Source organism: Trachypithecus francoisi, unplaced genomic scaffold (genome assembly GCF_009764315.1).
Source record: "Trachypithecus francoisi isolate TF-2019V2 unplaced genomic scaffold, Tfra_2.0 Contig00168, whole genome shotgun sequence".
Taxonomy (NCBI): domain Eukaryota; kingdom Metazoa; phylum Chordata; class Mammalia; order Primates; family Cercopithecidae; genus Trachypithecus; species Trachypithecus francoisi.
Genome location: NW_022680498.1, coordinates 147,469 through 161,284, shown reverse-complemented (window position 1 = coordinate 161,284; position 13,816 = coordinate 147,469). Strand labels below are relative to the sequence as shown.

General features: G+C 43.2%; 1 protein-coding gene across 1 annotated transcript; it reads right to left on the bottom strand.

The window, feature by feature from the left end:
* Positions 1–3,600: 3,600 nt before the first annotated feature.
* On the bottom strand, positions 3,601–5,534 carry ZNF280A (zinc finger protein 280A). The gene is given in 2 exon segments (XM_033194193.1): positions 3,601–4,290; positions 4,293–5,534. Coding segments are annotated over 2 exon segments (1,590 nt in total). The 5' UTR covers positions 5,485–5,534; the 3' UTR covers positions 3,601–3,892.
* Positions 5,535–13,816: the final 8,282 nt, after the last annotated feature.

Here is a 13,816-nt window from a genome sequence, read left to right as displayed (position 1 = left end):
ACTATTTATTCCTAATTCGACAGGGAGGAAACTCTCTTTGAAGAGGAACCTCTACTTTTTACGTTTTACATAGTGATTCTCACACAAGGATTGTATAGTATGTTATTTATTTTTGAAATCTATGAGATTTTTTTTACAACTATTTATTTTTGAAATCTCTGAGCTTTTTAAAAGCTATATTTTTAATTGTATTATAATCAAATAACATGGCCTAAATATTACTGACCTTTGCACTTGAAGATTTCTGTTCAGTGAAGTCTACTATCGTCAAAAAGAAGAGATCATAGATATAAAGAAGATATTTGCAATATCTAAAATGTATATATGTGCTGAGATGTAAAGAAGATATTTGCAATATCTAAACTGTATATATGAAGCCAAGCGCGGTGGCTCACACCTGTAATCCCAGCATTTTTGGAGACCAAGGCAGGCAGATCACTTGAGGTCAGGAGTTGAAGACCAGCCTGGCCAACATGGTGAAACCCTGTCTCTACTAAAAATACGAAAATTAGCTGGGCGTGGTGGCACGTGCCTATAGTCCCAGCTACTCAGGAGAGTGAGGCACGATAATTGCTTGAACCTGGGAGGCAGAGGTTGCAGTGAGCTGCGATTATACCACTGCACTCCAGCCTGGGCAACAGAGTGAGACTCTGTCTCAAAAAATAATAAAATGAAAAATAAATATATATGAAATGATCTTCTTTTGGCTGCATAATAATTCCAATATCCATCAGTAAATTAGTATCAACTAAAATTCAGGCTTTATTCAAATGTCACTACTTTTTCCCACCATCCTTTTTGTTCCAGATTCCCATGCAGGATACTGACTTGTACTTAGTCATTTTGTCGTCTTAGCCTTCTCTGGTCTGTGACAGTTTCTTAAACTTTGCTTGCTTTTCGTGACCTTGACAATTTTAAGAAGTGAAGGTCAGGTATTTTTCAGAGTGTCTCTCAATTTAGGTTTGGTGTTTTTCTCATGGTTACACTGGGGTTATGGTTTTTAGAAGACTATCACAGACATGATGTGTCTTTCTCGTAATTTCTCATCAGCAATCCATGCTGTCAATATGACTTCCTACTGGTTTCTCCACTGTAAATTACTTTTTCTCCCCTTTCAAACACTATTCTTTGGGAGTAAGTCACCAAATCCTGCCTACACGCAGGAAGGCCATGAGGTCTCATGAAGGGAAAATTATCTATGCAAATTACTTTGCAACTCTTCTTTAAGGAAGATTCGTCTCTTCTTCCTTTAGTTTTAAATTAATCAAAAATAGGTTTAGTTTTAAATTAATCATAAATAAATAAAATTAAAAATTTAGTATCTCAGTCACACTAGCCACATTTCAACAGATCAGTAGTCACCTGTAGCATATTGGACAGAGCAGAAGTAGAGCATTGTCATCATCACAGAAAGATCTATGGACAACACTGACTTAGATCTTTAGTGAACCTTTCTTCTTTCCAAATATATGCATTTAAAAATACAAATACCCAGGAACTGCATTAGTTCCATTGCATGAATTTTGTGGTTGTTTTCAATACCTTTCAATTCAACATTTTCCTTTTTTCACTGCAATTTCTTAGAGGAGCTATGAGTTATTTAGAATGAGGACCAGGACTGGGGTGAGATAAGCAAGGAGGCCGGGGTGCATTAAGGAGAGACCCACCCCCAGCTTCAGGGATGGCACGTTGTCACCTTAGGTTCCCTGCATGCCTCACCCTAGTTCCAACCCTGTTTAGAACTATATTGCCTGGCCGGGCGCGATGGCTCAAGCCTGTAATCCCAGCACTTTGGGAGGCCGAGACGGGCAGATCACAAGGTCAGGAGATCGAGACCATCCTGGCTAACCCAGTGAAACCCCGTCTCTATTAAAAAATAACAAAAACTAGCCGGGCGAGGTGGCGGGCGCCTATAGTCCCAGCTACTCGGGAGGCTGAGGCAGGAGAATGGCATGAACCCGAAAGGCGGAGCTTGCAGTGAGCTGAGATCCGGCCACTGCACTCCAGTTTGGGCGACAGAGCAAGATTCCGTCTCAAAAAAAAAAAGAAAGAAAGAAAAAGAACTATATTGCCTAATTGAGGGACTTTGGGGTTTTTCTCAGTGATCTTTCTGTTACTGATTTGTAAGTCAATTCCCCTACAGTCAGTGGGTAACTACAAAGAGCCCCACAGCTAACATCACAATTAAAGTAAACTACTGTACCTGAGTTTGAGACCACGCAAAGGACACCAACGAAAGTCACTTCAATTAGTAAAGCATTTGGAATAGCCAATGCAACTTTGAACGCCAAAGTTGGAGAAATGAAACTACCACATGGAGGATTATGCAAAGCTGCAATAATTAAGATACTGCAGCCTTAGCACAAGGATAGAGAACAGGACAAATGAAATGAAATAGATTCCAGAAACACATATATACAATCATCCCTGGTTCACACAGTTTCCACTGCAATACAGTAGGGAACGAGTGATCTTTTTAGTAGAAGGTGCTGATTGATTTGGGGTATGCATATGAAAAAATTAGCCTTCGTGCCTTATCACACCATTAACAAAAAATCAGTTTGAGATGTCTCATCTAAACAATAAAGCTTCTAGAAGAAAACATAGAAGGAATATCTTTATGTCCTTGGTAGAGAATTTCTTAAATAAGATATATGAAAGATAAACCTTAATGTACGTGTGTACACCCATAAAACCACCATTCAGATCCAAATATGGGACATTTCCAGTGCCCCAGCACTTTTCCCGTACCCTCCCCAGTCGACAGCCCAATATTTAAAAAGGTAAGAAGGGGCAAAACTTGAACAGACATTTAATTTAAAATAAAAATACTCAGGTGGCTGATAACTATATAATCTCAAGGTCCATTACTCATCAGGGAAATGCAAATTAAAGCCACAATAAGGTGCCACTACAATTTCAAGAGAAGGGCACTTACTAAAATGACTGACAGTACCAAGTGGTGGATCAGTAGCAATGGAATTCACAATATCGGTGGTGGGAATGTACATCGTATATGCAGTTCCAGCACTTCTCATAGCCATGTATACCCACGAGAAATGATTACATGCTTACCAAAAGACATGCACAAGCTCGTAGCAGCTTTATTCAAATTTGCCGAAGAATCAGCCTCAAAGTCCATCAACAGTGAAATAGGTTTATATAAAACTGCCACAGTCACACAACAAAATTCTACCCAGCAATGAAAAAGAATGTGCTACTGCTACACACAGCAAAAATGCATCTCACTTATTTTATTTTATTTTACTTTATTTTGAGACAGAGTCTTGCTCTGTCACCCAGACTGGAGGGCAGTGGCGTGATCTCAGCTCACTGCAAACTCCCCCACCCAGGTTCAAGTGATTCTCCTGCCTCAGCCTCCCAAATAGCTGGGACTACAGGCACCCACCACTACACTTGGCTAATTTTTCTATTTGATGTAGAGAAGGGTTTCACTATGTTGGCCATCCTGGTCTCAAACTCCTGACCTCAAGTGATCCACCTGCCTCAGCCTCCCAAAGTGATGGGATTACAGGCGTGAACCATCACGCCCAGCATCTCACTTATTTTAAAAAGCCAAAGACAAGAATCTTTGTGTTATTTCATTTATTTAAAGTTCATAAACAAGAAAAGCCTCTGAGGTCAGAATAGGGGATGGCTTGTTGGGAGCATTTGACTGGGAAAGGGCACGAAGACTTTGGAGCTACTTCTTGACAACAGGGAGCTGATGAGATGTCACTGTAAATAAAACCTGACAGTTGATGACATTGCTTGCTAGCATCTACAGCCACAAAGCGCACATGGCCTAGCCTCACTTCCGCCTTTCGGAACTCCTGGAAGTGAGTCAAACGTATTTTCAGCGAGAATCCTTGCTGCAAGGGAGTCTGGAATCTCAAGTGTTCATAGCCACCGTTTTAGTTTTTACAGGTGAAGGCGGAGGGTCAGTGTCACTCACAATAATGGAAGCCACACCACTTGATCCTGGCTGAACTGAAGTTTGAATAATAACTTCTGTTTCATGAGGCAACCCTTGCAGTTGCTCCGGCTTTTTAAATGTTTGATGGTTCTTGGTTTCGTGCTCTATTTCCTCCTTCAACGTCAAAAACTGTAGTTGGCACTTGGAACATCGAAGGACTCTCCTTCTGCTGTGCCTCCAACAATGATTCATGTATGGTATCGCAGTTTTGAAAAGTTTGAGACAAAACAGACAAAGCAAATACTTTGTGTTTTCATGGCACGTTCTAAAATGTGTTTCCACATCAGCAAAGACTGACGATCTGTAATGGCAAACTGGCACACATAAGGCATTTCGCCAGGCTTATGATGGTCCTTCGTGTGTTGTAAGAGGACCTGATCTGTTTCAAATGACAATTCACAGATCTTACAGACAGCAGAGGGCCCCATGGCGATGTGCACACTGTCAATGTGACACTGTAGCTGGAAGGGAGTGGGAAACTGCCGGTGGCAGTGCTGGCAGGTGGTGTGGTTTTCCCAACTGTCGTTCCTCTGCTTCTCAAATTCCAAATGATGCTTCATGTGATTCATAAACTTAATATTTTTTAGAACTTTCATGCAACTGAGGCATTTAAAGGTGGTGTGAGTCTTCTGTTCTGGCTGCCCATCTCCTTTATGCTGTCCATAGTAAAAGTCGCTAAGTAACACGATGCGATTTTCTTTCCTGGGATCAAAGGTCTTCTTTTGACTTGCTAGACTTGAAATGTCTGTTATTACCAGGCCATCTGACCCATTTGCTCTCTCTGGATTCCTAAGATTGAAATATGCCTTTCCATTAGCATCAGCCCAAGGAAATGTTGCTCCATTCTGAACGTGGTTTGATGAGTTGCAGACCCCCTGTGAGGGTGTATTTGTGCTTATTATAGAAGAGCTATCTGAAGGGACCACAGCTAAAGAATGTACCCCTGGGATCTCATCCCCGAGTTTAACCCTTTTGGAATTTCTGCTGTTTATATCTGAAGCGGAAAGTCGCTTTGAATCAGGAGAACTCTCACTTCTGCCTCCTCCAGAGAACATAGCTCCAACTAGATGCTGACTCCCTGGAGGGAGAGAATCTGAGGAATTGGGAGAAACAACGTGTGGTGAGCTCATTTTATAAGCAGGTTCAGGTGAAGACTTCATAGAGACAGGACTATCTGTAGATCTCCCCTCAGATGGAGAAACTGACCTGATGGCTTTTGCCATAGAGGTCACATGATTTGCAGGTTGCCACATGTGAGCAGGATCTTGATGGAAGTGGCCTTTCCTTCTTCTTGAATTCGAGCCTGGGGTGACTCTGTTCAAAATGTTTGAAATGACTGGTTTTGAATTTGAAATCATCCCAACAAAGAGAATTTCAGCGTCTTTATGTACACGTTCCACACCAACAAAGATCAGATCTGGATCTTCATCATCTTTGTCACTTTCTTTGGATTCTCTCAAATTCTTCTTTGGTGATTCCACTTCCTTACACAAAAAGACATCTCCCATTTTCAATTTACTTTTTGCTTGAAGCCACTGGTCCCTTCAACTTCCAGAGCTGTCTTTTTACAAATTGCCACCTAAGTGCAATCATGTGACAATAGTCAATATTTATTTCAAAAGACAAAATCATTACTTTATTGTATCCTCCCTTAAAACACTGAGATAACTATCAACATCACTCTTTTACACATCAGAAATAAGGCTTGAAACATTTTAAATGGCATAATTTCAAATTTACCTCTCTCTCCTACCCTGGTCTTCTGCAGTTGTAAGGCAAAGGAAGCAAGATTTCAGGAGGTGCAGCTGGAACATCTCAGAGTGCTCCCCATAGAACCTTAGGTCATTATCGCCCTTGCTAACTCCTCTCGCTCTGCTGCAGCCATCCTGAGCCCCATGAGTCTGGAACACACCAGATCTTTTTCTTTTTCAGAACTTTTGTTGTTCCTGGACCTTGCATGCCTCTTTCCCCAGATTAACCCCATCTGGGCTCCTGGTTTGCCTCATGTCAGTGGTTCCTCCTCAGCAAGGCTTCCCTGACCACAATATCAAAAATCACAACCTCCTTAACTCATATGTTCTAACCTTCAATGCTATTTTTCAACTTAGCATTTATTACTGCCTACCACACTAGATGTAAAATATACCTTGCAAGCCCAGGAGTTTGAGGTTACAGTGAGCTATAATTATGTCACTGCATCCAGCCTGGGTGACTTTTATAATTGATGGCATCTTACAGTCAGCGAAAAATCCTATTTCTTTGTATAAACTGACAGCCTACTAAACTTGTTTTATAGTTCACTAATGGGATATCAACTACATTTTGACAAACAATGGTTTAAGACAGGAATTGGAAAATTGGCCTTTCCCCTGTTTTTGTACAGTCAGGAAGCCAAAAATGTTTCTTACATTTTTTTTTTTTTTTTTTTTTTTTGAGACGGAGTTTTGCTCTGTCGCCCAGGCTGGAGTGCAGTGGCCAGATCTCAGCTCACTGCAAGCTCCGCCTCTCGGGTTTATGCCATTCTCCTGCCTCAGCCTCCCGAGTAGCTGGGACTACAGGCGCCCGCCACCTCGCCCGGCTAGTTTCTGTATTTTTTAGTAGAGACGGGGTTTCACCGTGTTAGCCAGGATGGTCTCGATCTCCTGACCTCGTGATCCGCCCGTCTCGGCCTCCCAAAGTGCTGGGATTACAGGCTTGAGCCACCGCGCCCGGCTGTTTCTTACATTTTTAAGGTATTGTTTTCTTACTTTTTTCTATTATTAAGATTACATTTTTTTCTTTTCTTTTCTTTTTTTTTTTTTTTTTTTGAGACGGAGTCTTACTCTGTCGCCCAGTCTGTAGTGCAGTGGCGCGATCTCTACTCACTGCAAGCTCCGCCTCCTGGGCCCACGCCATTCTCCTGCCTCAGCCTCCCGAGTAGCTGGGACCACAGGCGCCTGCCACCACGCCCGGCTAATTTTTTGTATTTTTGGTAGAGACAGGGTTTCACCGTGTTAGCCAGGATGGTCTCAATCTCCTGACCTTATGATCCGCTCGCCTCAGCCTCCCCAAGTACTGGATTACAGGCGTGAGCCACCGCGCCTGGCCAAACTTTTACATTTTAAATCTGGGGGAATAAACAAGCAAAAGGAGGCGGGGCGTGGTGGCTCACACCTGTAATCCCAGCACTTTGGGAGGCCCAGGTGGGCACGAATCACTTCAGCTCAGGAGTTCCAGACCAGCCTGGCCAACATGGTGAAACCCCTTCTCTACTACAAATACAAAAATTAGCCAGGCATGGTAGCAGATGCCTGTAGTCCCAGCTACTCAGCTACTCAGGAGGCTGAGGCAGGAGAATCTCTTGAACCTGGGAGGTGGAGGTTGCAGTGGCCAAGATCGCGCCACTGCACTCCAGCCTGGGTGACAGAGCGAGACTCTGTCTCAGAAAAAAAAAAAAAAAAAAAAGAAAAAGGAATATTTTGTGACGTGAAAATTATATAACATTCAAAATGTCAGTGTTCACCATAAAGTGCTGTGAAACACGGCCATGATCATTTGTTTAGTGCTGTTGTCCATGGTTGCTTTCGCACTTTTATGACAGAGTTGAATACAGTAGTCCTCCCTTATTTTGGGGCATATATTCCAAGACCCCCAAAGTGGATGCCTGAAACTGCAGATGGAACCAAATTCAATATATACTATGTTTATATATATATACACACACACATGATCAAGTTTAATTTATAAATAGGCACAGTAAGAGGTTAAGAATAAAAAAATTATAACAATATACTGCAATAAAAGGTATATGAGGCAAGGTGTGGTGGCTTATGCCTGTAAGCCTTTGGGAGGCTGAGGTGGGTGGATTACCTGAGGTCAGGAGTTTGAGACCAGCCTGGCCAACATGGTGAAACCCCTTCTCTACTAAAAATACAACAGGCCGGGCACGGTGGCTCAAGCCTGTAATCCCAGCACTTTGGGAGGCCGAGACGGGTGGATCATGAGGTCAGGAGATTGAGACCATCCTGGCTAACACGGTGAAACCCCATCTCTACTAAAAATACAAAAAAAAAAAAAAAAACAAAGTAGCCGGGCGAGGTGGCGGGCGCCTGTAGTCCCAGCTACTCGGGAGGCTGAGGCAGGAGAATGGCGTAAACCCGGGAGGCGAAGCTTGCAGTGAGCTGAGATCCGGCCACTGCACTCCAGCCCGGAAGATAGAGCGAGACTCCGTCTCAAATAAATAAATAAATAAATAAATAAATAAATAACAAAAATACAACAATTAGCTGGGCGTAGTGGTGAGCTTCTGTAATCTCAGCTACTTGGGAGGCTGAGGCAGGAGAATCACTTGAACCCGGGAGGCGGAGCTTGCAGTGAGCTGAGATCCGGCCACTGCACTCCAGCCGGAAGATAGAGCGAGACTCCGTCTCAAAAAAAAATAATAATAAATAAATAAATAAATAAATAAATAATAAAAATACAGCAATTAGCTGGGCGTAGTGGTGAGCTTCTGTAATCTCAGCTACTTGGGAGGCTGAGGCAGGAGAATCACTTGAACCCAGGAGGCAGGGGTTGCAGTGAGCTGAGATCATGCCACTGTACTCCAGCCTGGGCGGCAAGAGTGAAACTCCATCTCAAAAAAATTAATTAATTAAATTAAAGGTATGTGAATGCAGTCTCTCGCTGACAAAATATCTTTATGTACTGTAGATCTTGGCAACCTTAGCATATGATTGTGTTTTCTTTCTTTATTACATTAAAAACTTTCCCATTTTCACTTAAAGGAAGCACTTGACAGCTTCTCTGTGGCATATTTGAATCGCCAGCCTTGCTACCCTTGTGCTTTGGGGCCATTACTGAGTATCATAAGAGTTAATTGAACACAAGCACTGAGATACCACCAGGACAGTCACTCTGGTAACTGCGATAGCTCCTAAGTGACTAAGGTACAGAAAGCGCAAACAGCATAGGGACTCGGGACAAAGGGAGGATTACCATCCCAGGGCAGGGCTGACTCAAGAGCTTATCACACTACTCAGAAGGGCTGGCGACTTAAAACTTATGAATTACCTAGTTCTGGAGTTTTCCAATTAATATTTTGGAACCGCAGGTAACTGAAAGCACGAAAAGCAAAACCCTGGATAAGGGAAGACTACTGTAGTTGAAGCACAGAATCGCAATGCCTAAAATATTTACCATCTAGTCCTTCACAGAACAAGTTTGCCAAGTCTAGTTTTAGAGAGGCAAAATGAAAGATACTAAATTTCTCAGCTCACCAGTTCCTAAAGTTGCGTGTGCATCCAGATGATTCAGTGCAGCTCAGTATGTTCCACTCTGGGCCACGAGGGAAAGCGAAGCTGGAGCTTCCTTGTCTCCACCTCCCAGAGAAATTTCTCCAGCGACCAGCAGCACTGCTTCTGTAGGCGAACAATGCAGCTTGCTCTTCAAAGTCCTTTCTGAGGGCAGATCAGAAGGTCCCACTCCTTTTAAGCCCATTATAACCCAATCATTTTCCAGTCACATGTCTGAAGCAGTTTATCCTGATTGGATTTTCAGTTGTTGTCCAGCTTGATTGCCAAAACCTTTCCTCCAATTGCTACTCAAAGGAAAGAAGGAGGGTTGGGCTTGAGGGCTGCCTTCCAGGTTGACTCAGCCGGTGATGGGTGTCCTCCCTCCTCTGTTGTTCAGACTCCACCACCTTCTCTGCAGTGTGCCTGGGCCCTCAGCTACTGGGGGTCAGAAGAGATGGGGTGCGGAGTGGGAGGCAGTCCACATGTATGTTCCAACAGTGCTCAAACAGAGATGAGGAAGTTAAAAGGCAGATGTCTTTCCAGTAGAAGCCCCAGGGGGCAGGGTGTGTCTCACTCCCACAGCCCTTGAAGACTAGGCTCCCATAGGAGTTTCCAGGTGTCCAAACAGGGTCCTCACTGAGTCTTCAACAGCTTTCTCTAAGCAGCATCCTACTCCCTTCTTAATCAGTTTCCAGGGCTCAAAGGTCTGTCCTGGTTCCCTCCCATCCCCTCTCACTTCCTTCCCTCCATCTCTCCCTCCCCCCTCCTGCTTCACTAGTCCCTCCTTGGAACCTTCTCAGTTGAATTTCAGGCCCTCCCTTTCACTGTCTTTACAGCCTTTGCAATACAGATTAGAAAGCAGGGCAGGGGGAGCCGCAAGAGTCCCTTGACAGGTAAGAAATATTTGTATTTCCACCCCATTCCAATGCAGTGCAATCAAGTCTCAAAATTAAACCAAAAATCAGTTGCAAATTAAAATGTTCTAAAGTAACATCTCCTGATACAACTTTAAAAATACCTTTCTGGGCCGGGCGTGGTGACTCACGTCTGTAATCCCAGCACTTTTGGAGGCTGAGGCAGCAGACCACATGAGCCCAGTAGTTTCAGACCAGCCTGGCCAACTTGGTGAAAACCCATCTCTATTCTTTATAAAGTAAAATACAAAAATTTCTGGGCTTGGCAGTGTACGCCTGTAATCCCAGGTACTTGGGAGGCTGAAGCAGGATAATCCCTTGAACCCAGTAGGCGGAGCCCAAGGTGGTATAAAAGTGTGTGACACAGGATCTTTATTCTTGTCTAGGGACTGGGGAAAGGCTGCTTGAGGGCATTGCAAGTAGCCAAGGGTGTGCCCCTGGAAAGCAAAGTGAAATGAGACCCGCTGCTGAGGTATACCTGTAGTCCCAGTTATTAAAGGGTGAAGTGGAAAGATCTTTGACCCCAGGATATCCCGACCAACCTCAGCAAAATATCAAGACCTCTGTTTCTACAAAAACATTTTTTTTTTTAATTAGCCAGGCACAGTAGCACGTGCCTGTAGTCCCAGCTACCCCGGAAGCTGAGATGGGAGGATTGCTTGAGCCAGGGAGATCGAGGTTGCAGTAAACTATGATTATATCACCATACATTAGCCTGGGTGGAAGAGAGAGACCTTGTTTCATTCATTCATTCATAAATAAATAAATAAGCAAGCAAAGTGAAATGAAGACTTAGACAGTAAAATTTAATTAATTTTAAGTAAAATTTAAAAATCTAAGCAAGCAAGACTTAGTAAAATTCTTCCGGAGCAGGGCGTCGTGGCTCACACCTGTAATGCCAGCGCTTAGGCGGAGGCTTGAGCCCAGGAGTTTGAGACTAGCCTGGGCAACCTGGCAAAACCATGTTTCCACAAGAGAATACAAACAATTAGCCTGGGTGACAGAGTGAAACCCTGTCTCAAAAAAAAAAAGAAAAAAGAAAGGAAGAGAAAGAGAGAAAGAAAGAGAAGAAAAGAAAAGAAAGGAAAAGAAAAAGAAAGGAGGGGAGGGGAGGGGAGGGGAGGGGAGGAGAGGTGTATTCTGCAGAACTGATATTCACTCCTTCCTCTTTTCCAGAAGCAGAATCCTGCTAGGAAGATTCCAGGAAGCCTAGGCAGTGGTCAGGGGCCGGCTCAGGTATAAAGCAGGCCCTTCCCCTGAGACAGAAAGTTGTGGCAGTAGTGCTTGTGGGAGGTGAGAAAATTGAGAGGAGTGTCTAGAAATAGCTCGGAGTGGCATCTTATTTTCTTTTGCTCAGTTTTAAAAGTCCCAAATAAAACCTCATCTAGCTGTTCTAACCAAGCTATTCTAACCCACTACTCTAGTAAAAATAAAATCACATGGTCTGAATACAAATTTGCATCAGGATACATGCCTTTCCTATGAAATATTTATGTTTCCTTATAAAATATATCCTCCTTTTCTGCAGAAAACTAACTGTAATGCATCTGTAGGTCACAGAATGTGGTGAAACATCCTCATGGTTGATTTTTTTTTTTAATTTTTATTTATTTATTTTTTGAGACGTGGTCTCATGCTCTGTTGCCCAGGCTGGAGTGCAGTGGCACAGTCACACAGTCTTGATGTCCTGGACCTGAGCGATCCTCCCACCTCAGCCTCCCAAGTAGCCAGGACAATAGGCAGATGCCACCATGTCTAAATAATTTAGTTGTATTTTTTAGTAGAGATGAGGTCTCACTATGTTGCCTGAACTGGTCTCAAGCTCCTGAGCTCAAGCGATCTTCCCACCTCGGCCTCCCAAAGTTCTGGGATTACAGGCGTGAACTACCCGCACCCTGCCCTGCATAGCTGATTCTTTTTTTTGAGACTGCACTCTGTTGGCCAGGCTGGAGTACAGTGGCATGATCTCCGCTCACTGCAACCTCCATCTCCCAGGTTCAAGCAATTCTCATGCCTCAGCCTCCCAAGTAGCTGGGATTACAAGCGTGTGCCCAACAAGCCCGGCTAATGTTTGTATTTTTAGTAGAGACAGGGTTTCACCATATTGGCCAGGCTGGTCTTGAACTCCTGATCTCAGGTAATCTGCCCACCTCTGCCTCCCAAAGCATTGGGATTATAGGCGTGAGCCACCACGCCCAGCCGTAGCTGATTCTTTATCAGTCTGCCTTTGGGAAGTTTCCACTGGGAAACTCTTTCAGACCAGCCCCACTTTCCAAACAAAGAATTCCAGTGATGAGATTAAAGCTTGTCACAATATGTTTTTCAAATGACTGTTAGAAGCAGACCTTAAGATTAAAAAAGAAAAAGAAAAAATGGCTGAAATCTTGAATCCTTTATTGCTTTAAGGCACAGAATAGGAAATGGATGGTGCGTCAGGAATGGATGCAGGTAGGGACAGACCATCACTCAGGCCACCTTGCTGTGTTTGTGAAACAGAGTGCCGGAAGTTAAATGTAAGGGATACACAAAGAGGTGCCCAGTCAGATGAACTCAGAGTTGGAATTGCTGTTTGTGAGACAGTTACGTCAAAGGAAGAAAAGAAGGAGAGAAGAAAGGTGAATATCAGGAGAATTTTCCAGCCAGAAGAAAGACACAGAGGCACAGGCATTTCATGGTCTGGAACAAGAAGAGCTGTTCCAAGCCACAACAAGAAGTGTGGCTGGTTAAAGGACCAGCAGAGAGGAAAGATGAGGTCGCTGATTTGGGTAGGGGACATAGCAGTTAAGATATTGTTGGTCAAAGTCAAGATTTTGGGATTTATACTGAATGAGATGAGAGATTACAGGACATTTATTTGAAAAAGGAAGTTATATGCTATGTTTATATTTTAGTTTTCATCAAATTTGGAAAATCTGCCATTACATCTTCAATTTTTTTTTTTTTTTTGGTTACTTCCTCTATTATGGACTCAAGATAAGATGCTGCCATCCACCACTGTGACTGCCCCTGATGTGTTATGTTGAAGCCCTAACTCCTGTTGTTGTATTTGGAGATAGGGCCTTTAGAAGGTAATTAAGGTTAAATGAGGTCATAAGGGTGGGGTCCTAATCCCATAAAATTAGTGTCTGTATGAGAAGTGACACCAGGGAGCTGACTCTCTGTAAGCTGAGGAAGAGGCCCTGTGAGGACATAATGAGAAGGTGACTATCTAAAGCTGAGAAGAAGACCCTCATCAGAAACTGAATCAGCTGGAACCTTGATCTTGGACTTCCAGCCTTCAGAACTGAGAGAACACATTTCTACTGTCTAAGCCACACAGTGTATGGTATTCTTTTAAATTCTATCTTGGCAGAGAAGTCTGTGTTGTTTTATTATGGCAGCCCAAACAGACTAATATTCCCTCTCTCTCCACTTCCTCGGAGATTCCAATTACACATATTATTGAGCTCTTGAAATTGTCCCCACAGTTTACTGACCCTCTGTTCATTTTTTTTTTTTTTGTATTTGTTTTCCATTTTGGGGAGTTTCTATTGCTATCCTCCAGTTTAATAATCTTTTCTTCTGCAATGTCTAATCCTCTGTTAATCTCATTTAGTGTATTCTTCAACTCAAGCATAGTTTTCATCTGTAGAAGTTCAATTTGAGATACTTTTACA